The 26,319-nt window shown below is 53.3% G+C and overlaps 1 protein-coding gene across 3 annotated transcripts; it reads left to right on the top strand.

Annotated features, from left to right (window-relative positions):
* Positions 1-814: 814 nt before the first annotated feature.
* On the top strand, positions 815-18,162 carry MEF2D (myocyte enhancer factor 2D; the record flags this gene model as incomplete). 3 transcript variants are annotated; one of them, XM_081112301.1, is made up of 11 exons in its annotated part: positions 815-868; positions 1,468-1,671; positions 3,157-3,294; positions 4,332-4,542; positions 5,014-5,070; positions 6,928-7,118; positions 7,583-7,603; positions 8,788-8,917; positions 13,080-13,317; positions 13,761-14,067; positions 14,404-18,162. In XM_081112301.1, 11 exons carry the CDS (start codon positions 815-817, stop codon positions 14,413-14,415), a joined length of 1,563 nt encoding a protein of 520 aa, XP_080968427.1. In that variant the 3' UTR covers positions 14,416-18,162. The 3 variants fall into 3 exon arrangements, with proteins under 3 accessions (XP_080968427.1, XP_080968428.1, XP_080968429.1); XM_081112302.1 differs by lacking the exon at positions 3,157-3,294 and adding an exon at positions 3,350-3,484 and having other exon boundaries at positions 13,761-18,162; XM_081112303.1 differs by lacking the exon at positions 3,157-3,294 and having other exon boundaries at positions 13,761-18,162.
* Between the last annotated feature and the right edge of the window lie 8,157 nt (positions 18,163-26,319).

Raw genomic sequence — 26,319 nt, 5'->3', positions numbered from 1 at the left:
GGAGAGAGAGAAACATAAATGTGAGAGCAAAACATCAATTGGCTGCCTCCCACACGCCCCCTACTGGGGATCGAGTCTGCAACCCATTCATGTGCCTTGGTTGGGAATTGAACCAGCAACCTTTAGGTGCATGGGATGATGCCCAACCAACTGAGCCACACTGGCCAGGGCTCTGGTATGTTCTTGATACAGGGATGCAGAATCACTCCCATGTGGCACCAGGTAAACTGTGCCAGCTGTATGGACTTGGCAGGTGTTCACTCAACACGTTCTCTGCACAAAGCTCCAGCACAAGAGCCAGTGTTCTAGGCCAGAGGGACCGCTGGTGAGCCCAAGTGTCTCTACTCTGAGAGAAGGAAGTGGCTGAGATGTTCTCTAAGACCCAGACCCTTAGAAGCCAGGGAGCTCCATGTACTCCATCTGACCTGGAACATGAGGGCAGCAGTGATGGCATGGGAAGGGCCTGGACCAGAGTCCTGGGCTCTGAGTGTGAGGTCCAGCTTGTGCCCGGCTGTCGCATGCTGTCCCCTCGGGTTGCCACCCTGTCCTCACTTTGAGGATGGGGCTCAGACACTGACAGCCTCTCCCAGAGGTGCTGTGGACCTGCCTGTGTGCCCAAGGAGCAGGGCTGAGGATTGCTAGGACTGACTGTCTTGTCATGACCTTCCCCTCCCAGGAGGCTGTGCAGAAGGTGTCCTGCAGACCATGAACTGAGCACTGGTCCCAGACCGTTCATGAGCACAGTGTGAGGTGTGCCGAGACCTGCCACCCAGCGATCCCCTCCCCTTCCTAGCACTGAGGATCCTCAGAGAAGATGGGGAGGAAAAAGATTCAGATCCAGCGAATCACCGATGAGCGGAACCGACAGGTGAGGAGGTCCTAGGGCCACACAGTGTGGATAAGGGCAGGGAGCTGGCCTCTGCCTCTGTTCCTTACAGCCACTCCAAGAGGGCTTCCTGTAGGAAGGGGTCTCTGAAGGCTATTATGAAAGGGGAAGGACTGAGTTGGGAAAAAGAGGAGCCCCCACCTCCTTGCAGCTGTTAGAATCCTGTGTCCCAGAACACCTGCTGCTGATGCAACCATACAAACCTATGCCCAGGAGCCATATGCCCTGGGCATGCCCCCTTTCCCAAGATGAATCCTTCCCTCTTCCTGCCCCAGGGGAAGAGCCAGGAAGTCCTTCTGTTCTCCTTCCTTGACCTCATTATAGTTCCCAGAACAGATGTGGAGGTCGGTGCATCTGAATCCTCTGCCTTCAGTGAGTTAGCTGTGGGCTATGTCGTGGCCATGTGTTGGCAGAGGGGTGCTGGCCTGTTTCTCCCTCAGGCCAGGGGCTCCTGAAAAGAGAGCTGTGTCACCCTGAGATGGGGGCTCCCAAGAAGGGGCTGTGTCCAGCTGCCTATAGGTGGGGACTCCTGGGCAGGCCTTGACTGAGCCAGACCTGGCTGCCCACCCACCCACCTGCAGGTGACATTCACCAAGCGGAAGTTCGGGCTCATGAAGAAGGCGTATGAGCTAAGCGTGTTATGCGACTGCGAGATCGCGCTCATCATCTTCAACCACTCCAACAAGCTGTTCCAGTACGCCAGCACCGACATGGACAAGGTGCTGCTCAAGTACACAGAGTACAACGAGCCGCACGAGAGCCGCACCAATGCTGACATCATCGAGGTGGGCCCACGCACCGGACCCCGCCCACCCCTGCCTGCCACCCAACATCACGTGCCCATGCAGCACGCACCCACGGGCCCGGCCTGCCTGTGCATGCGCAGGTGTACACCTGCCCTCATAGCTCCTCACCCGTGTGCACCAACATATAAACCCACGTCCTCTCACACAAACCCTAGGCTGTAGAGGGAGGGGGGGCAGTGAGTACATGCCAGGTGTGGCTGCCCACCCAGCCCACTCCCACTGCAGCCCTCAGTCTTTCTGCCTGTCTGTCAGGCATGACATGCCCTCTCCTCCATCTTTTCTCAGGTTCTCTCTCTCGGTCTGTCTGTCCCGCTTCTCTAGCCTTTGGTCTGCTACTGCATCCGACTCTCCCTTTGTCTCCCCCTTTGTTTTTGTCTCTCCTGCTGTCTCTGTCCCTTTTTGGGTCCCACAGCCCTACGTTCTGTTTCAAAGAGGGCTGCCATTGTCAACTGTTGAGAGACAGCGGCTTTGGGGTCCGGTTCTGGCCTTTACTGGCCACATGACCTTGGCAGAGGGGTTGGCCTCCCAGAGCTTTGATGCTCATCCACCGCCACGAAATGGGGCCAGTGCCTGCTTTGAAGGTGTTGTGGGAATTGAATGAGACGGTCCAGTTCTTGCTCCTCACACAAGGTATTCGTGCCTTGGGCATATGAACTTGTGTCAGTGGAGAAGGATGCCTGGGAAGGCACAGGCCTGCCTTCCTGTAGTGAGACTTTAACTCAGAGATTTGGAGGAAATCCCCTTATTTTTATATTAGAGAAAACAGATTTCCTCAGGACTAGAATGTAAAATCTGCATTCATTTTAAAGACAAAACAAGTATCTATGAAGATGTTTTGATCCTTGAGAGGGCAGCTTTGAGGTGTACTCCAGACCCACCAGGTATGTCCTTACTTTATGGCCACATGTGAGAAGCTCTGACCTTGGGCCAGGGCAGCATATGGGGTGGTACAAGGAGCTCAGTCAAAGCTAGTTCCTCTGGTTGCCTTTCTCTCTCTTCTCTCTCTACCTCTCCGTCTCATTTCTATTTCTCTCTCCTCCATCTTCTAAGCAGAGCCCAGGGATCGAGCTAGGCAAAGCCAGCCCTGATGACCTTCCCCTGGGGAACGCTCCGTGCCTTTGTGCAGAGCTGGTCATGGGTGGTAAGGCAGCGGCTGGCCAGAGCACCATCCTCCCAACCCCCAGAGCCCTCCCCACCTATCACCTTCGAGGCACATGTCTCTGCACCACGTGCATTCTCTGGGCTATGCCCACCTTCCATGTGACCCCTGCATGCTGATGCCTCCCCACCAGCCGCATCTTCACACAGTGCCCCAGCGGGGAGGGTGGCACTGAGGGATGGGGCTGGGGCGTTGCTGGGACCCCTGAGGAAGGAGGTTGGAGAACAGTTAAGGGCTGTAAGAACTCCAGAGAGGTGGGTGTGGGAGGACCCTCACCTCTGCTGACAGTAGCGGTGCGGTTACAGACCCTGAGGAAGAAGGGCTTCAACGGCTGCGACAGCCCCGAGCCGGACGGGGAGGACTCGCTGGAACAGAGCCCCCTGCTGGAGGACAAGTACCGGCGCGCCAGCGAGGAGCTCGACGGGCTCTTCCGGCGCTATGGGGTGAGCCCCACTCACTCTCTCTCTGTTGGCCCCCTTCCGGCCCCTTCCCCCCCAGGCGCTGCACAAGAAGCACAGGGAATGTGAGAGCCCCGAGGTGGACGAGGTGTTTGCCCTGACCCCCCAGACGGAGGAGAAATATAAAAAGATAGACGAGGAGTTTGATAAAATGATGCAGAGTTATAGACTGGCCGTGAGTAGTAGCATGGAGGAGAGCCTCCCTGTGGTGCATGGTGTGGCTTTGCGCCCCGCCCTGGCCCTCTGCTGCCTCTGATGGATGTTCTGCTCTGAGCCATGCTGGGGCTATTGGTGATTCCTACGGAACCTCTGACCTTGGTTGTGATAAACCTGTGACCCTCGCTGAGCCTCACTTGGATGGAGCATAAGCCAGAGAGGCCTGGACTGTCCCCCTCACCACAAGAAATGTGTAGATGACATGAGATCCTTAGATGACAGGAATGTAGACAATGTGCTATTGTCTGGATCTTTTGCGGGGAAAGGCCCCCTTGGGCCTGCTCTGACACCCCAGGCTCAGATGCTTAGTAGCATTGTTTCGGGAAGTCAGAGGCTGCTAAAGGGAAAGGCAGTGAGGTGGGGTGAGCACTGACAGTAGGCCAGTGGATGAGAGACTGCAAGTGAAGTGATACCCGGACCCATGTGCAGGCCTGTAACAGCTGTGTGTGTGAGTGTGGGTCTGTACTCAGGGTCTCTAACCTGCTCCCTGTGTGTCCTGCCTGGCTGAGGACTAACCCACCTCTACTAGGGGGTTCTAGGTGTCCCTGGTCCTGTCTGTAGTGAGCAGAGCCTTGTTCTCGTTCTCTGGGCCAGAACTGGATCCCAGAGCAGTCCCACCAATGCACTTCCTTGGTGGGAGTGGCAGGCAGGACTCCAAAAGGGCCCAAGGCAGAGAGATGGAGCTGCTGGCCCTAGATCGAGTGCACAGCCCAACATTAGAAGAACCCTCGCCTGCTTTCTCAGGCAAAGTGGGTCCAAGGTAAGAGGTCACCCTGCCTGACCCCGCCTCTCCATTTTCTGTCTAGTCAGCTGTCCCGGCCCCCAACTTTGCCATGCCTGTGACAGTGCCCGTGTCCAATCAGAGCTCACTGCAGTTCAGCAATCCCAGCAGTTCCCTGGTCACCCCTTCCCTGGTGACATCATCCCTCACGGACCCACGGCTCCTGTCCCCCCAGCAGCCAGCACTACAGAGGAACAGTGTGTCTCCTGGTCTGCCCCAGCGCCCAGCCAGTGCAGGTGAGTGGGCTGCAGGTGGGTGGTTGAGGTGGAAATGAGGTGTGATGGGGGCTTGGGATTCCATTTTCTTTTTTTTTCTTTCTTTTTTTTTTTTAAATATATTTTATTGATTTTTTACAGAGAGGAAGGGAGAGAGATAGAGAGCTAGAAACATCGATGAGAGAGAAACATCGATCAGCTGCCTCCTGCACATCTCCTACTGGGGATGTGCCCGCAACCAACGTATATGCCCTTGACCGGAATCGAACCTGGGACCCTTCAGTCCGCAGGCCGACGCTCCATCCACTGAGCCAAACCAGTTTCGGCAGGGATTCCATTTTCAATAGAGAGTATTTCCCTTCACCTGCACAGCATTCTCCCATTGATGTGGCTCCTGAGGGAAGGAACTATGACTCCTATCCTGTTTAGTCCCCAAGACTCACTCTGGAGGGGACGTCTTGTCAGCTCATCACAGTTCTGTTTGTCTTCCAGGGGCCATGCTGGGGGGCGACCTCAACAGTGCTAATGGAGCCTGCCCCAGCCCTGTTGGTGAGTACTGCTGCCCTTGCCGGGGGAAGGGGAGGTCCTGCCCAAGAGTCCATGGACAAAGAAGGACCTAGAGGTCCTCCTACAGGAGGAGAAGGTCCCAGGGCCTGAATGGGAGGATTTCTAAGCCCTGAGGTTTTTTTTGTCTGTAGCAGTGATTGGTGTGGAGCTATAGGCTCAGAGAATTCTGGACAAATGATTGGAGGTGAAGATTCAAGTTTTTCCAGTTGAGCAGGACATCTGGTTGGGATCTGAAGGATGGAAATGTATCTCATGTTGCCAATGGCAGTAGGCACACACTCACACACATACTTACATACACACATGTAGACATTCTCACTCATGGAAATATCCAGACATTCAGTGTGCACTGTGTGCACACATCTCTAAGCCCCAGAAGAAAGGCACACACACCCCCACCCGGCAGCTGACAGTCCCTCCTGCCCTATGCTGTTGTCCGGCTGGTTACTATGACTTCGAATGTCACCATTGACGTCACCCTGACATTCCTGCCATTCCCGGAGTGATCTGGGAATTGGGATGGAAGCAGCCACAGACTTACAGAGCAGCAGTGTGCTCTCAGGCAACAGAGCAAAGACACTTCTGATTGTGGTTACCTCCCACCTCTGGGCTTTAGAATCCCCCTTTAGCACCAAGCACCATATCCTAGCATGTTGGCAGTGATTGTGTATGGCAGGGGTCCTCAAACTTTTTAAACAGGGGGCCAGTTCACTGTCCCTCAGACCGTTGGAGGGCCGGACTATAGTTTAAAAAAAAACTATGAACAAATTCCTATGCACACTGCACATATCTAATTTTGAAGTAGAAAAACAAAACGGGAACAAATACAATATTTGTATTTGCATGTGGCCCGCGGGCCGTAGTTTGAGGACCCCTAGTGTATGGGGTTAGGAAATGGGGGAAATGCGTGAATACGCTCCCTCTCTAAGGAGAGGGCCAGACAAATGCCTGCAGACCTTACGGAGGCAGCGGTACTTGTGGGCCCTCAGGCCTGGCATGTGGAAAGTGGTGAGGGCCCTAGCTTGGCTTCCAGCCAGCTGTGTGGCCCTAGAGAAGTCATTAATACCTCTGTCAACCAGGCCCTTCTATACACAGGGCTAATGATACATGTCCTGACCACCTTGAGGGTTAGCGTGAGGATTAAATGAGATAATATGCATGTGAAAGCCCCAAGTAGGTTGTGGAGTATGTAAGGATAGTTATTGTGCTTGTTATTACCAGCCTAATTATGGTGGTGGCTGGGTTATCAGTCCCCCATGCCAGGAAGAATAGCACCACTAGTGAATACCACCACTACCACCACATCTTCCCCAGAGCTGAGGGCATCTTGGCATGGGCTCATCCAAATCATCGTGGCCCCAGCTCATTGCAAAGGGAGCAGCCTGAATGGTTGATTTGCCCTGGTGAGCAGAATCCTCACTGAGACCCAAATTCCAGGCTGCCACCCCTTTTCCAACCTGGGTCATTGTGGGCCCAGTCAGAGGCAGGTAGTGGGATCACAAGGTGCTGGAGTTCCTGCCCATGGGTACCAAAAACAGAAAAGGTGGGGGGAAGGCTTGGCTGCAGAAGAACCTCTTGAATACTGTGGTTTCCATTTCCAATTCTTCCTACCAACCTCAGAACTCCTACCACCCAGTCCCACACATAGCTCAGGGCCAGGAGGATGAACCAGTGATTTGGTAGTAAGGGGTCTTAGGGGAAAATCAGATTGCTCAGTACCCACTCAAAGCCTGGGCGTGGCTTTGAGAGGACTGGGTGACCGGGGTACTGGCAAGGGGGCAGTTAACAGGGCTGAGGGGTGGGTCCATGTTTTTCCTTTTATCCTCATCTCTTCTCCAGGGAATGGCTATGTCAGTGCTCGGGCTTCCCCTGGCCTCCTCCCCGTGGCCAATGGCAACAGCTTAAACAAGGTCATCCCTGCCAAGTCTCCACCCCCACCCACCCACAGCGCCCAGCTTGGAGCCCCCAGCCGCAAGCCCGACCTGAGGGTCATCACTTCCCAGGGAGGGAAGGGGTTAATGCACCACTTGGTGAGTGGGGTTTGGACAGGGGCTGGGGGATGGGCGTGTGAAGGGAGGAAAGAGCCGATCTCCAGCAGGGATGTGAAGGTCACCCAGCAGTTAGGGCTTCCCAGGAGAGACCATGAAGCATGGCTGGGAAGAAGTCCCAGGGGCCTTACAAAAGGTTGGAACACAGAAGTACCAGCCTCAAAGGCAGTAAAGGGAACAGGAGATGGGAGAGAATGTTCTGTAGCAGGAAGAGATCTGCCATCGCAGCAGAGGGATGGGAACTAGATTGTGAGTGTTTCCCACCTCTGATGGACATTGGGATGTAGCGTCTGTGGAAACCCATCAGGGCAGTGAGGAGCTCTGTGCTTCTAGGCTGCAGAGCCTTCCCGCTCTCATGCAGAGGTGGGAGGGTGTGGGGACAGTGGTGTGCAGGGAAGGTGGAGGCAAGAGACTGAACCATCCCTTGGTTTTATTTCTGCTCCCAGACTGAGGACCATTTAGATCTGGTAAGTGAGGCTGTGAGATGTTTGCTGTGGCTTTGAATTCTGGGTCATCCCCTTGCTCTGTGGCCCCCAGCATGGAACATGTGTGTGCCCTTATCCTTTTGCCTGTGTGTATAGTGTGTGTTGTTTGGTTGCTTGCCGGGAGCTCCAAGCAGGATGCAAAGGTGAATGGGGAAGGGGTCAGACATGCATGTGTTTGTACATGTGTGTATGTAGATGTGTTACTGTGATGTTGCATTCCTGCAGGCACACCTTTCTCTGTGTGTATGTGGGTGTGCCAGGGGAGTGGGTTAGGCCTTGTCCCAGGCCTTGTCCCAGGATGCCTGGATTAGGCCCTTGGACGAGAGGCTGGGCTGCACTTGCCCCCCGACTCTGCTCAGGCCCACCACATTCTTGGCACCCAGCTCAGGACCTCATAAAAGGGGTACCAGCCAGACAATAACATTCATTTTCCAGGGAAGCTGAGGCTTAAGGTGAGGCCAGAGGTGTCCTTGATGGGGGGCTTCCCCATTTCCCTTCTGTCTCCTGTGCTCCCTTCTGCACAGCCTGTCTCACAGGCGCTCAGAGGCATACCCAGCCGCTCTTTCCTTCACACACCTACATACTCACCCTCAGCCAGGATGGGGCGGGGGCTCCTCCCTCCCCAGTTCCCTGATGGGAGGCCAGTGAGGCTGGAAAAGGCAGGCAGGCTTTGGCGGCCAACACGGCAGCAGTTTCGGCCTCAGCGTGGAGTTGGAATAAACAAGTGAGTCAGCAGCAGATGGAGCTGACAGCCCCACACACGTGTGTGCATACACGCAGGCACACGCATTCCGTCGCAGATGCCAGCACGCCTCTCCCAGGCATGTGCTGCTGTGTGATAGATGGAGAGCAGACTCCAGAGGCATCAGCCAGGAGAAGAATGGCTCTCCCTTCTCCCCTCTGCCCTCGGAGAGCTTGGTGCTGGGCCACAGGGCAAGCATTCCTCTGTGTGTAGGTGTGAATGGATTTGTGTGGCATGTTTCTCCCTGTGGATCCCAGTCTCTGAATGCAACAGCATGTGTTTGTGTATCTTCGGGGCCTCTGCTGAGGCATCCCATCTGGGCCTTGGGACTCAGAAACCCCAGCTTGGCCTTGGAATGGAGGGCCAGGATCAAGCAACCCGTCCCCCCATCTACCACCTCTTGACAGACAATTTTCTCCTGCAGAACAATGCCCAGCGCCTTGGGGCCTCCCAGTCTACCCACTCGCTCACCACCCCAGTGGTTTCCGTGGCAACACCGAGTTTACTCAGCCAGGGCCTCCCCTTCTCTTCCATGCCCACCACCTACAACACAGGTGAGTGTTCAGGTGGCCTGAGCTGTGTGCACATGGCCTTGGGACGGGAGGGGCCAGAGAGGGGACATGAGATATTCTCTGGGGACACCCTAATCGGAGGAAGGCCATTGATTTGGGAGAGCCCTGTGTAATTAAGGTGCCAGATTTAGCCAATAGAAACATAGAATGCCTAGCTACATTTGAATTTCAGGTAAAACAATGAATAATTTTTCAGTATGTCTCACAGATATTCTTCTGTAAAATATGTCCCAAGATACACTTATGCTAAAAAAGTATTCATTATTTTGTCTGAAATTCAGATTTAACTGGGTATTCCTTATTTTTTTATTTTTTTGTTCATCCTCACCCAAGGATATTTTTTCCGTTGGTTTTTAGAAAGACTGGAAGGGAGGGGGGAGAGAGACAGAAACCGAGACATCAATGTGAGAGAGACACATGGATTGGTTGCCTCCCGCACGCACCCTGACCAGGACCAGGATTGAACCTGTAACCCTTCAATGCTTGGGCCAGTGCTCTAACACTGAGCCACACCCTTTTTTAAAATATAAGACCTAATGGAGAAGAGAAGCCCTGTCCTTAGTACAGAGGTGAGCAGATGATTCAGGCCACCAGGGCTGGGGAGGAGGGAGGCAGACATGGTCAGTTCAGTGAGGCTTCTTAGAGGAGAAGAATGAAGGAATGAGGGAGAGAAGAGAGAGGCTGAGCAGGCCAGAGTGAAGGATTCATCCAGGTTCCGGGGAAGGCTGCTGAACTGCCTTGGTGGTGGAGTCTTAGGGGGGCAAGGAGGAGGAAGACTGTGAAAGGCTGAGGAGAGATCTGAAGACGGGAGCGAGGCCTCTAGGAAGAAGCATTCAGACAGGACATGCAGTGCCCAGGCCGCTGCTAGGCACCCAGAGCGGTCCTGGCCTGTGTCACCCACTCATTCCCCCGGGAACAGTCTGTGACACTCAGCCTTCCTCGCCTGCACTACAAGCTGCAGTGTCGGGGAGCACTGCCCAGAGGGAAATGCCATGTCACTTTGTTTCAGAGCATGTGTGTGGCTGGGAACCTGGTCTGTTTCCCTGCTGTTCCCCAGGTTCTTTGACCTGCGAGTGGCTTGTGTTGGGGCTGTTTTATGATGAGGTCAAACTAGATCAAAAGACCCTTCAACTTCACTCCCCCTCCAAGCCCCCATTCCAGAGTTGAAGCACCCTAGATCCCAGACATCAGTATAAATACCCACGAAATCTCACCTCTTCCCCATGTGTATAAATCCAGAACCAGCCCTGTATGTAGGGAAGCCCCTGGGGGTGAGTAGGACAGCTGTTGCGGAACCAGACTCTGGCATGGTACCTGTGTCCAGATTTTGTCATCCAGGTGTCGTACAGCCCCTGTTCCCATGTGTCCTCCCATGCATGCACACTCAGCTTGTTATGTCCTCAGGCGGTTTCAGAGGGGACTGCTCCAGATGGCCGAATCCCTGGGGCCAATCTCTTCATCTGTGAGAGTTGTGAGTGGACAGGAGGTCTCTGGGGCTCGTCCAGCCCTGCCAGTTGGGGCTGGGCCTGGCTAGAAAAACCAGTTGCCTGAGGACAGCCAAGGGTGGTTGGCAGAGGGCGGCACAGAACACTTTTCAGGAGCTGTTGTTTTTTTGGAATCCCAGGGAGGTGATTTTCTGCTGCCATCTTGGGTCTCCTGTCACTCTGTGAAGAAAGAGGGAGGTTAGTGGGCGTCAGTGACCTGGGGCAGGTGCTCAGCAGGCCAGACTTTGTCACTGTGGTGAGAGAAGATGCTGATGCTGGGACTGCCGTTGGAGCCCTGTGAGAGGTGTGTGGCCTTCCTCACATCCTCTCGGCAGCCAGGGCTCCAGCTCCTCTGGCTGCAGGAGTAGTTCCAACAGCAGAGTGTTCAGGTGACTCTAGATACATCAATAAAACCCTCACGAACACATTGCTGTTTAGTTGTTTACTGTACAGTCCTAGTCCCCAGTTCAGGTTCTGGCTGGGGGTGATCTGACTCTGGTAATGTCTTCGTAAGGGACAGGCCCGGCCCCTGTTAACCCTGGCTGCAGAGGTCTGGCTTGTGGACATGCCAGGAGCAGGCCCAGTGGGCTGCCAGGTGACCTGCAGGCCAGGTTCCTCTTACCTAGGAAGAGCTAAGCCTCTTGGAGAGCCAGTCTCCGGGTAGATGGGGCTGGCGTGTGCTGGGAAAGTGAGGGACTAGGAGTTGAGTCTGAACCATTCACTCGCTGAGGGACGTTGGGCAGGTGATGCGCTGTTCTGTGCTTGGCTTCCTTGTTTATATAATGAGCGTTTGAAATAGTCGGTCCTAGGGGCCCCTATTTGCCCTTGCTCTGCTTTTTAAATGTAAGCATCTCAGAGCTCCTGGCTAACGTTAATGAGGCCAGAGGCAAGCATGGACTATCTCTCTAGGGTGAGATTTAAAAGTAATAAAGAGGCTCTGCCGTTGGCTTTCTCTGTGACCTGGGGCGTTCCTCAGACTTGAGGGTGCAGTTGCCTCCTTTGTAAATTAATAATAATAAGTAAATCTTTTGAATATTTACTATGTGCCAGACACTGTTCTACATGCTTCATGTGTGTTTTGTTGTTGTTTTGTTCCTTTTCACCAGAGGATATTTTTTCCATTGATTTTTAGAGAGACTGGAAGGGGGGAGAGGGAAGAGAGAGAGAGACAGTCATCAATGGGAGAGAGACACATCGATTGGTTGCCTTCTGAACACACCCCAGTCAGGGCTGGGGATTGAACCTGCAACCCAGGTACGTGCCTGTGACGGGGAATAAAACCCACAGCCCTTCCGTGCTTGGGCTGACGCTCTAAACACTGAGCACACCACTCAGGGCGTGCTTCCTTGTGTATTAACCCAGACCTCACAACAGCTGTGTGGTATAGGCAGGATTATTGCCTCCAGTTTATGGAGCGTAAGTAGCTTGCCCAAGGTCACATGACCTATAATGGAGGTAGCCCGGAAGTTTGCCCTCATCGCTCATGCCTGTAAGCTTATTGTTACGTTGCACAGATAACGCTGTCTTCTGGAGCGGATGGCCCCTGAGTAAGAGCTTGGTGGTGCAGTGCTGCTGTGATGGGAGGAGGGGCGCATGTGTCCTCCTCCTACCACAGTGCAGTCACCTTCCGCTCCTTAGGGAAGACATTTTCTAAACTGTTCCAAACAGGATGCAACATGAACCATTACAGAGCTGTGTAAATTGTGAAACATCTATGGCTCTGTTTGTTCTGTGACAGTGCAAATATCACAGTTTCTTTATTGAGACAGAAATTTTAGAAAAGAACAAGCAACGTCTCCTGGGGAAGTTGGTTAGCACCTTGGCCTGCTGTGCCGCACAGCGGTTTCCCCGCCTGCCCCTCTGCTCTCGCAGGCTCTTCGGGGTGGCAGGCACGCGCCCTCCGTGTTGATGTGGGGGCCCAGCAGCTCAACTCTGGCTGCTGCTTACGTGTTGGCGGTCTCCAGCAGACTCTGGACTTTGCAGAAGGTGGAATGGCCGTGAACAGGAATTCGTCTCGGATGGGCTGTTCATCTGGTGTTTCTCACGCCTCCCCTCTGTCTCTAAAAAGCACTTACAGACTTGGCAGCTGAAGATACGACAGACATACAGTAGACCGTCCCTGATTTTTTACCCTTCTTCTTCTTCTTCTTCATTGACATTTTAAAAGTGATACCTACACACAGTAAACTTTTTAAAAAGTTAAACACTATTTAAGAAACCACCTCTTGCCCTCCCAGTGTGGCTCAGTGGTTGCGCCTCAGCCCATGCACCAAGAGGTCCCTGGTTCAGTTCCTGGTCAGGCACATGCCGGCTTGCCGCTTGATCCCCAGGAGGGGGCATGCAGGAGATAGCCGATCTGGTTTTTTCTCTCTCTCCCTTCTCACTCTCCCTTTCTCTCTAAAAATCAATAAAAACATATTATAAAAAGAAAGAAACCACCTCTTTTCATCCTGTTAAAAAAACAGCACCTTATGGTCATTACAGTTTGCATCTTTTGAACTAGGAGTGCCGTGCCATCTTCCTGGATTTGTGTGGGTTTTGTGATGGTTCACATCTATCATTAACAGCTCCTCCCCTCTCCACGGTCCTCCCGGAGGTGCCCCCAGTCTGAGTCCTCCCCTTCCCACTGCGGCTCATCCTCCCTTTCCCCGTCCACGCAGATTACCAGCTGACCAGTGCGGAGCTGTCCTCCTTACCAGCCTTCAGTTCACCTGGGGGGCTGTCACTAGGCAATGTCACCGCCTGGCAGCAGCCACCACAGCCCCAGCAGCCGCCCCAGCCGCAGCCTCCGCAGCCTCAGCCCCAGCCGCAGCCCCAGCCGCAGCCGCAGCCCCAGCAGCAGCAGCAGCCACAGCAGCAGCAGCCCCATCTGGTCCCTGTGTCTCTCAGCAACCTGATGTGAGTCCCTGGGGATCCGTGCACGTGTTTGCAAAGGGAGGGACGAGGGTGGGGAAGAGGAGGGATCCCTTTAAGGTTGTCTGTCATCAGTGGACAGCATATGAGGCACCAGATGGCAGTCCTGATATCCCAGGCACAGGCCTGGGAGACCTACCCTGAGCCCCTCCCCCAGCCAGCCAGGGGTGGGGGTGGGGACCCCGCACTGTAGAAGATGACATGAGATAGAAAGAGAACTAATCTGACTTCTTTTCCTTCTTTCCCTTCACTCGGCCATCTCTCTCTCCTGGTCTCTGCCCCCCCCTCACATCCCCATCCTCCATCTTCTCGTTCTCTGACCTCTCTCACTCTGTTTTGTCACCGCCCATCACTTTTTTTGTCACTCACCTTCTCTCCTCTGTTTCTGTCCCGTGTACACTGTCCCCATCCCCTTCGCCTGTTACCAGCCCTGGCAGCCCCCTGCCCCACGTGGGTGCTGCCCTCACGGTCACCACCCACCCCCACATCAGCATCAAGTCGGAACCTGTGTCCCCAAGCCGCGAACGCAGCCCTGCGCCTCCCCCTCCAGCTGTGTTCCCGCCTACCCGCCCTGAGCCTGGTGACAGTCTCAGCAGCCCAGCTGGGGGCTCCTATGAGACGGGGGACCGGGATGACGGACGGGGGGACTTCGGGCCTACCCTGGGCCTACTGCGCCCAGCCCCAGAGCCTGAGGCCGAGGGCTCAGCTGTGAAGAGGATGCGGCTCGACACCTGGGTACTGTAGCATCACCCCTCCTGTCTGCCAGTGTCTGCTACACCCAGGGACTGCCCCGTGTGCCCCCCACCTGTTTTATCTCCTACCTGAGAGGCCTTGTGGCCAGCTAGCCCTTCCATCAGCCCTTTTGGGGCAGCACCATGCCCTTTTACCCCCACCAAAGGCCCATCTCCTACCCTTCCTCCAGCATCAGTCCTTCTGCTCGATAGCATCCTCCCCTCAGAGCTGGCCCTGCCGCTGAGAGTCCTGGCCCGACAGGGAGAGGGGCGTGGGGGACACATGCCCTGTAGCCTGGGCCACCCCTCACACCCCCTTCTCCATCTCCTCTCTTCACAGACATTAAAGTGACGATCCCCACTCCCCTCCTCTCAGCCTCCCTGATGAAGAGTTGACAATCTCACCGCCCACCCCCTGTCCTGGGCTCCTCCCGCTTGACCCCCACTTCCTTTCTTGTGCTCCGTGTCCTGTTGACGGTTACATTTGTGTATAATTATTATTATGTTATTATTAATATTATTATTTTTTTTAATTTGGATTCTCACTTTGGAGAGGGGGATGCCCCCATCCCCTTTCTGCACCCCCTGCCATTTTCACTGGCCGCGGGAGCTCTTTTTGCGGGAAGGGGAACACTTTGCACGTTGTACACATATGCTGCAGGAGGGGGGGAGGCCAGGGGGCCTTTGGGAAAGGACAGGTGCCGAGCCCTGCATGCGGACCCTCCCACCCCGTCCCCCAGATAGTGGGAAATAACCAAAAAAACTACCAAACAACAAAACCCTTACAATAGACTGAAACCCCAAAGTTGGCTTGACGGTGGGTTTGTGTTTCAGGGGAAAGCGAGGAAGAGGCTCTGTAAAGGGTTTCTGCCTCTGGGCTGTTCCTGCGGCCACAGGCATACGGGGCAGGATGCCCAAGCCTGGCCCCACATGCCCCGCACACACACAGCACTCGCTCACTGGTTCTGTGTGAGCTGCACCTGCGAGGTGCGGGGGAGCTGGCCGAGCTTTTGGGCTGGGAAGGCTGCCTAGGAATCAGAGGCTGTGGGGAGGCTGTGAGGGAGCGCCCCTCTGAAGCACATTTGGAGAGAAAGAGCCATGAGGAGAGAGAAGGCTGAGGAGGGACAGGGCTGGGACAAGGCGTGAGTCAGCATCCCTTCCCTTTCCCAGCGTTTTCTCTAAGACACAGTGCAATAGCTCCCCAGCCCTCGGTGGACACCAGCCCAGTAAAGCTGGCCACACGTGCGGGGAGAACTGGGGAGAGGAACTTGAGTGAGGTGACTCGGTGGGAGCGGGTCTTGTCACTTCGGGATGCCTGAGGTCGGAACCCTTGCATCCAGGGGCGAGGGTGAGTGAGCGGACTTGCTCTTCCTTGCACGTACATATTCCCAGAGGAGTGGATGTTGGGATGGGTGAGAGGATGGGAAAGAGGACTGGAGGTCTGCAGAGGCCTGCCTCCCTTCTTTCCTCCTTGGCCCTTCTCCCCAGCCCTCCTCCCAGCTCCTGCTCCTGCTCCTGCCCCCCGGATCGGCTCCAGACCCCACCTCCGTGCTCTTGGCGCCCTCATTGTCTGGCTACCTCCTGCCCCACCACCCCCAGGCCGTATCCCACCTTCCCTCTTGGCTACTGTAATTGTAAATAGCAACCTTTGGAAAAGTTAGCAGTGTAACAGTCCAGGAAACTGTTTTTTGTTGTTGTTGTTGTTGTATTGATATGAAATGAGATTCTATTTTTGTCAAAGTATATTGTAATAATAATGACTCAAACGCCCGTACTGTACAGATGAGGTTCTTCTGCTGTTGTTCTTGCTCCCCTCCTCCAGCCCCCAGTCTGCCTCTCTCTGCGCCTCCCCAGGTCCTGAGACCTCAGGCTGGATGACAGGTCAAACTGGAGGGGGCAGGCCCCACGCCCGTGATCCACACCACCCCTCACCCTAACGTGCGTGGGCAGGCAGACTCCTTCACATAAGCCCAGCTCCTCTGCCCAAGGGGTGTAGCACTCCCTTGGGGTTTCATCCTGGTGGGAAAGCAGAGTAGACAAGGCCCAGTTTGTGCCAGGTGACTATCTTTGCCCACCTGTAGGACCCAGCCACTTGCAGTATTCCAACACGAGGCAGGGAAGGAACCAGAAGCAGAGGGGGACATGTGGCTGCACATGTACCTGAGTGTATTCCCAAGGGCATCTAGTGTTTGTATGTCCAAGTATTCCTTTGTATTTATGTGTGTGTGTGTGGCTGTGTGGGTCTCCTAGCCTGTCTGGGCATACACATGAATCTTTGTGCGAATTAAGCTCTGAGGGCATCTGTGCGTGCGTGTGTGTGAGCACGTGCCTGGGTATGTGTTTACAGAGGGACAGGTGGCTGTTGCAGCCACATAACCCTGGCTTCCAGCTCCGTGACCCTCCTCCCTGAGCCCCGCTCCCTTCTGGCCTGCTCCTTCACCTGTTCTCACCCTCAGCTCTGATATTTTTGTCCTCCCGTCAGAAAGGATCTAGCAGTTGGCCCTCCTTGCTGCCCTGCCTCTCCCAGGCTCCATGCACAGTTGTCTGCCTAGTACCCACACCTTTACAGCCCCTTCCCTGGAGTACACTCTTTCCTCGCCCAGTCCTTTCAGGGTGACCCTCAAGCTCCTCTTCCTCCCTGAAGCTTTTTCCTCACCTGATAGTGAGCCATCGTCCTCACACCTTAACCCCACCTGCTGGCTGGGCACACAGCATGGCCAGTCTTCCTGCAGGTTCCTAGAGGGAGTTTCAAGAATAGATGAGACTTGATCAGGGCCATGAAAGAGGAGGATGTAGTCTCGTGTGGGTGTGCATTCCCAGAGCCTTGCCCAGTGCCTGGCACTCAATAAATGCTGGATGAGTGAACGGTGAATGAATGATGGGTGCTCAATCAACATTGAACGGCTGGCCATCCCTTCTCAGGCTGTTCCCGCCACGAGTCTGTCCACCTTTCTAAGCTGAGGTTGGCCACCATTAAACACGGGGTGGGGGTGAGGGCCCCTGCAGTTCACGGTGCAATATTTACCAGTTTTGCCCTCTGCTTTGTAATGGCAAACCTGGCTTTTGGTTACCATGTGTGGATGTGTGTGTGTCCTTTCTTCTCTATCCCTGGGGGCAGGGGGTGATTTGTGAATGAATGTGTGACATTTCTGCAATTCAGTATCCCAAGAGTTCTCTTGGGGGTAGGGGCTCCTGGCCGGCCAGAAGAAGGGTCCCTGGGAACCCAGACCTCAAGTGCAGACTTCATCTTTCCCTCCTCTCACAAGCCAAATTTGCCTCCACCCACTCCTTCCTCTGAATAACTGGGCATTTGCCAAAGTAATCACTGGAGTCATCCAATGCTCCTCCCCTCCCCAGGTTTCCCACAGCTTTCAGGGACAGTGGGCAAGAGGGCCCCCCACCCACCCCAGCGGAACACCATTTCCTCTTTCCCCGTAGTGCACTCAATACAGCGAGACTGACCCCTGACCCTCACCCAGCCCTCCCCACCTTGGACAGGAAGGAAGTAATGCACCTTCTCTTGCTGATTATTTATTTGTTTGGAGAGACAGAAATGATGTAAAAGTGTATCTAGAAATATCTATATCTATATATTTTTAACTGACTCTTTGGAATCCCCTGGGTGGGGCGGGGCATGGATTTAGGCTTTCACGGAGGGGAGGAGACATGGAGCCTGGGAACGCCTCTGTTCTTCCCCTGCCACCTCTCCACCCTCTAACCAGTTGGTAGAAGGAATGGGATTTGTACTGGGGGAGGGGCGCTGGAATGTTATATGGAGAATCTGGATTCTCTCTGTCTTCCCCACTCAAGTCCCAGAGGGAGGAAGGGGACAGGGCACGGAGGTGCCTCACCCCCAAACCCGACAATCACCCACACTCCTGGGGCTCCTCCTGGGTCCTGGGCAGGGCGAGTCCAAGTGTGTGGCTGTTGATTTGTTTTCAATATTTCTTTTCGTGCTGTATGGTGATGCTTTCTTAGTATCCTACACAATAAGAAAGACAAAGTCCTCGAGATTCTTATGAGTTTTGTTTGAAAACTCTTTCACTATATTTGTTGTAAAGAGGTTTACTATTAAAAGAAAAAGAATACACGTTTCTGATACTTTGGCTTGGGTTCTGGTTTCTCTGGGGCGGTGGGCTGAGGAGGGAGGAGGGGCTGTGTGGCCCCACCCGGGTCAGGGGCCAAGCATCACGGCAGCGGGGAGGAGTGGCGGGAGCCTTCGGGGCGGCACTTTCAGGTGGCTGTCGTGGGGTTCCAGATGAGATTTCTCCCAGGTGCTCTGTCAGAAGCAGAGGCAGCCCTAGAACTAGGGAGGGTTGCCCTGTTAGGAGTCATAGGAGGGTTCGTGGGATACACGAGAAGTTCCACTCAAGGCCTGGTCAGCAGCAGGAGGGTGTGCAGTGAGGGAGCCGCACGGTAGAGAATCTTCGACGATGGAGAGCTGTCCCATGGCAGGAACTTGCCCAGGTGCTAGGTTAGGCACAGATGAAGTCCACCTTCACACGGGGTCCCACGGAGCTCACGCCAGTAGGGGCATCTGCCCTTCCCCTCCCTTTTGAAGCACCTAACAGTGCCAGGGTGCCTCTCCCTACCCTCCTCACAGATCCCAGAGGGCCTCCCACCTGGTGCCCTTAGGGGCAGGTGACGCTCAATCCCGCCTCCCCACACCCTGCACAGCTATGCTTTGGGCTGGTGCAGGGGCTATGGAGGGAAGTGCGCAAGGCTTGGCTAACACATTTGGCCACTCCTCTGTACCAGGCCCATGCTAGGTGCTGCAGAGGCAAAGATGGAGTGTGAGAGGCCCATATACAGTGAGAGAGGTGGGCTTACAAATGGCTAAAATCCACACTGCACAGCCAGTGCTTTGGTTGCTGCCTGTGCAGGTTGGTGCAAGAGCACATGGAGTGAGGCAAACTGCAGAAGGTCTGTGCCTTGAGCTTCCTCATCTGCACACTGCGGTGATCTGCCTCCCTCCCAGGGTCATGGCGAACTTCACCTGGCTTCTCCCGCAGCTGGAGCAGAGCTGACAGACAGCTGAGCAGAAGGTGCTTAGGAAGACACCTGTGGTGGCAGTCTCCAAGGTGACGTCCAGTGACCACAATGTGGTACTCATACCCTTGTGTGGTCCTCTCACATTGAATCATGGTTGGTATGTGTGTCCAATAAAACTTCCAGAATAAAGCTGGCACATGGTTCTCCACGTGCTTTCCCTGTCGTGGGAACTATGGACGCACCTCAGAGCAGCCTGGAAGGCTAAGCTGCCTCAAGGTGCCCAGCACACAGGGGACTGTGTGACTAGAAAACGTCTTCAGCCACAGAGGTTTGGGTGTTGTGCCTGCAGAAGAACCTATCCTATCCTGACTAATGGATTACCCATTCGCACTTGGACAACCTTGAAGCCCCATCTACTGATAACCCTGTGGTGAGGTAGATCTTTGGACTTGACGGAGTCCCGAACTGGTTCGGCTCCTAGTTCTGCCACTTAACAGCTGTGTGGCCCCAAGGATCATGATCTCCCCAAGCTGCTGTTTCATTGACTAAGCAGAGCTAGTAGCTGCCTGTTTTCTCTAATCCCTGCCTCCCCCTTCTCCAATCCATCCTCCTGTCTTTGGCCCAGTTCTGATCATCTAGCACCTCAGGGTTCTCCACTGCTCACCGTACCACGTGAAATCCCAACGCCTCAGCCTGGCTCCCAGGGCCGTCAAAGAACCAATATAACCTCTTTTCCAGGCTTAGTCCACACATCCCTGCTGCACAGCCCTTGGACTCTGGACTGGCCAGGCAGCCCAGTCCATTCCTGGATAGATCCTTTGTATCTTTGTTCATGTCATTCTTCTGTCTGAAATGCAACAAACGTGCATTAAGCACGTTCTCTGTGAAATCCCGTTAGGCACTGGGGATATAGAGAGGAGCCAGGCAGCTCCTGCCTTTCAGCAACTCACAGTCTAGTGGGGACAAGAGCCAAGAAGTCTTGAGTCAGAAGTCTGTGTTCAGTGTCATAGGACAGACACGAGCAGGCCGTGGGATCAGAGGTGAGACACCCAAATCCAAGCCAGTGGAGATCAGGGAGTCTCCTTGGAGGTGTTTGAGCTGAATTTTGAAGACATGGAGTATCCTAGGCAAATGAGGGCAGGGAAGGCGTTCCCAATAGCAGGAATAGCAAGTAAGATAGGGAGAAAGAATGGTGCATTCAGGAAATCCAATACTGTGGTGCAGGTTAAAGGAATAGCAGATAAAGCTGAAGAGGTAGCAGAAACCTCACTCTGAAGGGCCTTGATTGCCATAATCTGGACTTTATTCTGCAGAAGATGTTTGGTCATCAAAGGATTTTAAGTAGAGGATGGACGTGATCATATTTGCACTTCAGAAAGCTCCTGCCCGTACACATTCTCTCTTGGTGCTGCAGAGAACCAGTTGGAAGGAATGCAAAATTGAGGCCCAGTCAGGGTCCTTTACAACTGAGAGGATGAATTTAGTAGATATTTGAGAGGTAGAATTACAGGACTTGGAAACTGCCTGGTGAAGGTAGCAAAGGAAAGGGAGGAGGGTCAATAACTCCCAAACTCGTGCTTGGAGTACTGACTGGATGGATGGTGGTGCTCCAGTGGCTCCAGACAGGGCTACCAGGTATCTCCTGAGATTTTAGACAAACTGAGTTGGAAACAAGGGAAAGCTCAGGGGTACCTTCTCGGGGGCATAAGGGGAGAAGTGGTACTTTGCTCCCCGGGGTAATTTCAGGGTTACGGATGGTGGTGAGGGTTGTGGGAGCCTTAGGAAGATCTGGTTCTAAAGGCAAGACACGCAGTGCAACCCTGGAGGTCATTCTGTTTTCTCTTGATAAGGGAAGATGACTGGGAGATGGACCTCTCTATGCCTCAGTTGCCTCATGTGTAAGTGGGTTGCTGTGAGATTGATTTTTTAAAAAACACATTTTATTTTTTTACAGAAAGGAAGGGAGAGGGATAGAGAGTTAGAAACATCGATGAGAGAGAAACATCGGTCAGCTGCCTCCTGCACACCTCCCACTGGGGATGTGCCCGCAACCAAGGTACATGCCCTTGACCAGAATCGAACCTGGGACCCTTGAGTCCGCAGGCCGATGCTCTATCCACTGAGCCAAACTGGTGAGGGCTGCTGTGAGATTTAAATGATACCTCTAAGTGAACTGAAAACCACTCCTGACCATCATAAGTGCTCAATCGTGTCATTTTTATTACTGCTACTTGTCAAAGACATGAAAATAAATGAGCTTACTTGGGTAAGAAGATGTCTAAAACACTGCCTTACACCCCTATTTCTGTCTTTGTAAACTTTCCTGTTATTCAAGGTTTACTCCTACAACTTTCCCTCCATAAAACTTTTATTTCCCCTGCGCTACCCAGCTGGCTGTGTTCTTCTCCTCTAACGGGGTGTTAGGAATCTGCCCCTTCATAGCACCTGCCTCATTTTTCCTGAAAATGTGGGTACTAGTTTCAATTTTCTCTTTAAAATCGTTCCGAAAGCTCCTTTTAAAAAAGTGCACTGCCTCGTCCCTTTGTGCGTCTGGCGCAGTGCCCGGCACACAGTATGTGTCAGGCTAACACGAGATAACGCATGTGAACGTGCGCTCGGTCCACGACGGAGCGCTACAAACCTGGAGGATTTTTCCTTCCAGGGCGTGGGGACTTCCTGCAGCTTCTCTTCTACTTTCCGGCCCCAGGAGCACCGATGAGGCTGAAAGCAAGTGTGGGTTCGTTTCCCGGGTTTCGCGGTCAGCAGCCCACTGAAGGATTAGCACCCACTGGGCTCCTAGTCCCCAAAGAGGTAGCTCGGGGGAGGCAGGAAGCAAAGGGCGGATTCTGAGTGTTCCAGCGGAGGCGGCCAGGCCAGTTCCCTGTACCTCATGTTGTTCTGACTCACCACCCTCCGTCCCATGGGCTGAGCAACCTTCCCAGCCTTGTGATTGTGGACACTGGCTTCAGGAACATCTTAGAGCCTAGCCGATGTCAAAGGGGCAGAAGGTGACCCCACCCCGGGCTCCAAAGCGGCGCCCCTACTGGAGCCCGCACAGACTGCGTGTTTGTTTACAGACTTAAAATGTGTCTGTGTTACTGCCCAGCCAAGGCTCGGGGCTGATTCTATAACGAGACGCGGCGCCCATGTTACAGTTGGTGAACCTGAGGCCCCAAAGTAAGAGGCAACTCTCGGGTTCCGCCCACGGCGCCTCGCGCTGTTCCTGGATAGATCTAGTCCAAGTCAGCCTGGGGGCCCCGGATTAACTGCTTCCGGGGTTAAGTGATGCGTGTTTAACACCCGTCCCCTTTGCTTTGTACTCGCTTCCACGTGTTTACAGCTCTTGGGCCTCCTTCGGGCAGTTTGGCCTCGTAAAGCGCGGTCCCTGCCTCCGCAGCGTGGCCGCCCAGAGTCACTCCTATTTACAGCGCATCCGCCGCCACGTGCCGAGGAAAAGCTGGTGACGCCACCCCGGGCCGAAGGGGGAGGGGCGCCCCGCCTACCGGGAGGGTCACGCGCCCGCCCAGACCCGCCCTCACGCGGCCGCGGCGCCCGTCCTTTCTCAGCCGAGAGTGGCTGCTGGCGCCCAGTCCTCGCTGGCGGCCAGGGATGGGCGGGGACGGTGGAGCCGTTCAGATCTCGGGAAGAAGAAATCTCCATCTAAGGCGAAGGGGGAGGAGGGAGAAGGCATAAAAGCGCTGGTCAAACCTGCCCCTGCAGACCGTAGGGCCCCGGGGAGCAGAGGCCGCCATTCCCAAGCGCCTCGCAGTGCCTGGCACAGCAGGGCTCAATAGGTGGTTGGCGACCACCCCTCCGACGCTGCCCGCAGCAGAGTTGAACCCGCCGCCCTTCACACGGGCCCTTTCACCCTCCGGCTGTAACATGACAAAGAAGGCAATGGTTTGGCGGCCGGGAGTCAACTGCTGCCCGCACCGGGGCAGACTCCTCAACCCCTTAGGTCCACCCCTGCACGGGTCCCACAAGGACCGGGTCCCACTCCCAGGGTCCCCCGCCGCGGGGCGTGGACTTTGAGGCTCATTTCATTGGCTCTTCTAATGACGGATGGGATCGTCAGCCAACCGAAGCCTGGAAAAGACGCATGCGTACACAAAAGATTGAGCCCCTATAGGGTGTGGGGGGAAGCCCGGCGAACCAGTTTGGGCTGGGTCTCACCGAGACCTAGAGAAGGAGGCGCGCATGCGTGGACCTCACCTCTTCTCTGCCCAGTTTGAGGGGCAGATGGCGCCCTCTGTCTTCCTGGTAAGTTTTCCCGGACGTCTAGCCTCCGTCACCGCTACGTCAGACCTGGTTCTGCCTGGAGGATCCCGAACGAATCTCTGTCCCTGCCCTGAGGGAGGACACCCCATCCCCTATCAGCCAGAGCCCTTAGCTCGGGTCTTTGTGCAGAGATCCCTCTGGGCCAACAATAATAGGAATATTAATTTGAGAACGACACTTCTCAGTTTACCAAGCATTTTGTTGATGTAAGAAACATCCAAATCTGTAGAGAATTTTTATGAGGGTTTTTTTTTTTTTTTTTTGAGCCAAACTGATGACATAAGCTGGAGAGAGAGTTCTCAAATGCTCCAGAGAATAACAGTTTTGCAGCTTTTTAACGCGTTTGAAATTAAAGTGGGAGAAAGCAAGGGGGTGGTTATAAGATAGTTAACAGGGTTACTCCCTTGGAAGGGGTGTTAACGTAGCTGCACAAGAAGGATGCACAGGGCTGGACCCAAACCTTTCACTGAAGAGGCTATAGGCCTGGGGCGTGGCCGCCCACCACAGCCTGCCCAGTTAGGAATTCATCTCAGATCACAACGGTGGGATTGCTTTCCACAGAACGCCGTTCTTCACCCACGTGTTATATCCAATGTCTCAGGAGTTCCTCACAGTTAGGATCAAGAAGGCTCAGACGCTGGAAGGGAGGCTGAGACACTGCCTGTGGGGGTGTAGTCTGGACTGGAACCCAGGCCTCCTAACTCCCCATTCAGTGCTGACAAGCTGCCTCCCTGCTCTCCAAGGAGTTTGTCTAGTTGAGGTGATGACACGACACTTAAAGATACAGGAAAAGTTGAAGGTACAGTTTCAGCCCATTTTTTAAAAATATATTTTATTGATTTTTTACAGAGAGGAAGGGAGAGAGAGACAGAGAATCAGAAACATCGATGAGAGAGAAACATCGACCAGCCGCCTCCTGCACATCCCCCACCGGGGATGTGCCCGCAACCCAGGTACTTGCCCTTGACCGGAATGGAACCTGGGACCTTTCAGTCTGCAGGCCGAAGCTCTATCCACTGAGCCAAACCGGTTTCAGCACAGCCCATTTTTTACATAGACATGGAGTGCTAAGGGGAAAGATCACTATGTGCTTTTGTGATCGGAAAAGGCCACGAGGAGAAGATGAAGCGTCAGAGTATATACTTGGATGAGATACATCTTAGGAACATATTATTGAATGTAAAAAGAAATCCCAGAACGCAAACATCTGAAATAATTTTTGTAAATTTCAAAACAAGCAAAATTAGACAAGATACTCTTTAGGTATATATGATAAAAACATTTTAAAAAGAGGAGGAATAATAAATACAAAATTCTTTAGTAGTTACCTTGGAGAGAGGCTGGGGTTGGGATGGGGAAGAACAGGTGGATGCTATTGGTAATGTTCTAATTACTGGGTTAAAGGTAAATTTATGGGCAATTTTATTATTTTTATATCACATATAACAATTATCCTTTTGTATGTATAAGATGTAATTTAAAAGATGATAGTGGAGTCACCCCCCCCCCAATTATGTATGACATAGTTGGAAACAAGGGAGAAAGCCTTACCTATATCACACTTGGTTTCCAGAACACTTCTACGCATATTTTATCGGTTGATCTTCAGAACAACCCTTCAAGATATTATCTCCATGTTAGAGATGAAGAAACACAACCGGAAGTTACTTAAGGCCAGTGAACAAAGACAGGAAAGGTGGGAATGCAGAAGGCCAGTGGGGAGCCCTGTGCGGCTAAATCTCCAGTCTACCGAGCACTGTGCCTGCAACAGAGAATATGGTCCGTAAACATTTGTTGAGTGGAAAGCGACTGAACTTACTCATTCCTTGGGTGTCTCACAGGAAAGCAGCTGTCCTGAGAGGTTGAGGACCCTGCACAGCAGCTGGCTGGCCATTGTCAGGAACAGGAGGACTATTCTCTCTTTGGGGGAAAGAACCTCTACGGCTCTGAAGTTTATCAGGGACTGAAGACAAAACCAGTATTAAGATAATAAGGCTCTCGGCCCAGGTAGTAGACATGGTCACCAAAGAAAGGCCTGGGTAAAAGAGGCCTTTTGAAGTCAATACGACCTATTGCCAGAATATGCATGAGGTATGCTGTAGTTGTGTGTATTGTTGTATGTTGTTGTACGTGGCTATTGGATGTTGATCCATCCCAACTGGAGGAATGGTTGTGTGCCTTGGCCGGTGTTCTCAGTGGTTGGAGCATCAGCTCAGGTTCGATGCCTGGTCAAATGCATACCTGGGTTGCAGGTTCAATCCCTAGTCCTGGGTTAGGGCACATGTGGGAGGTAACCAATTGATATGTCTACATCGATGCCTCTCTCTCTCTCTCTCTCTCTCTCTCTCTCTCTTCCCCTTCCTCTCTTTTACTCTCTCTAAAAAGCAACGGAAAAGTATCCACAGGTGAGGATTAACAAACAAAAAAAGAATGGTTGTGCCACTGACTAGGTAAAACAAGACAGTCGATGGACATTTACTTAGAAATGCCCGGCAGGCAGTTGGCAATACAGGACAGTGCTTGGGAAAATAGAGCTGACAGCAAACCGAGATGTAAGAGAAAAGGCACTGGAATTTCAGTTAGGACTGACTTCTAGACCAGGCCTTGTCTTTCACAGTGTCACTTTGGACGTATCATTTTGGACAAGTCGCTTAATCTGTTGAGACTATTTCCTCATATATTAAAAAACATACACACACAACAAGAATGTGCCCAATCTCCTCAAAATCTAGTTAAATCTACTCATATAGTTAAATAACCAGATATCCATAACTGGAACTTTGTTTTCTTCTGTTGTCTCCTATCATGTTCTTTCTCCCTTATATGACTTACCACGTGTGCTTTGCACAAAGTAGGAGCTCAGTAGATACGTCTTGAATTGCACAGAATGTGTGGTGAAATAGAAAAGACCATCATTTAATCTCTCTGAGACCTAAATTTCTTTATTTGTAAATTAAGCAAGTTAATCTTTAAAGTTCTTTTGAGT

This window comes from Myotis nattereri, assembly GCF_964212035.1.
Source record: "Myotis nattereri genome assembly, chromosome: 18".
Classification (NCBI taxonomy): Eukaryota; Metazoa; Chordata; class Mammalia; order Chiroptera; family Vespertilionidae; genus Myotis; species Myotis nattereri.
This window is presented reverse-complemented; position numbering and strand designations above follow the sequence as displayed.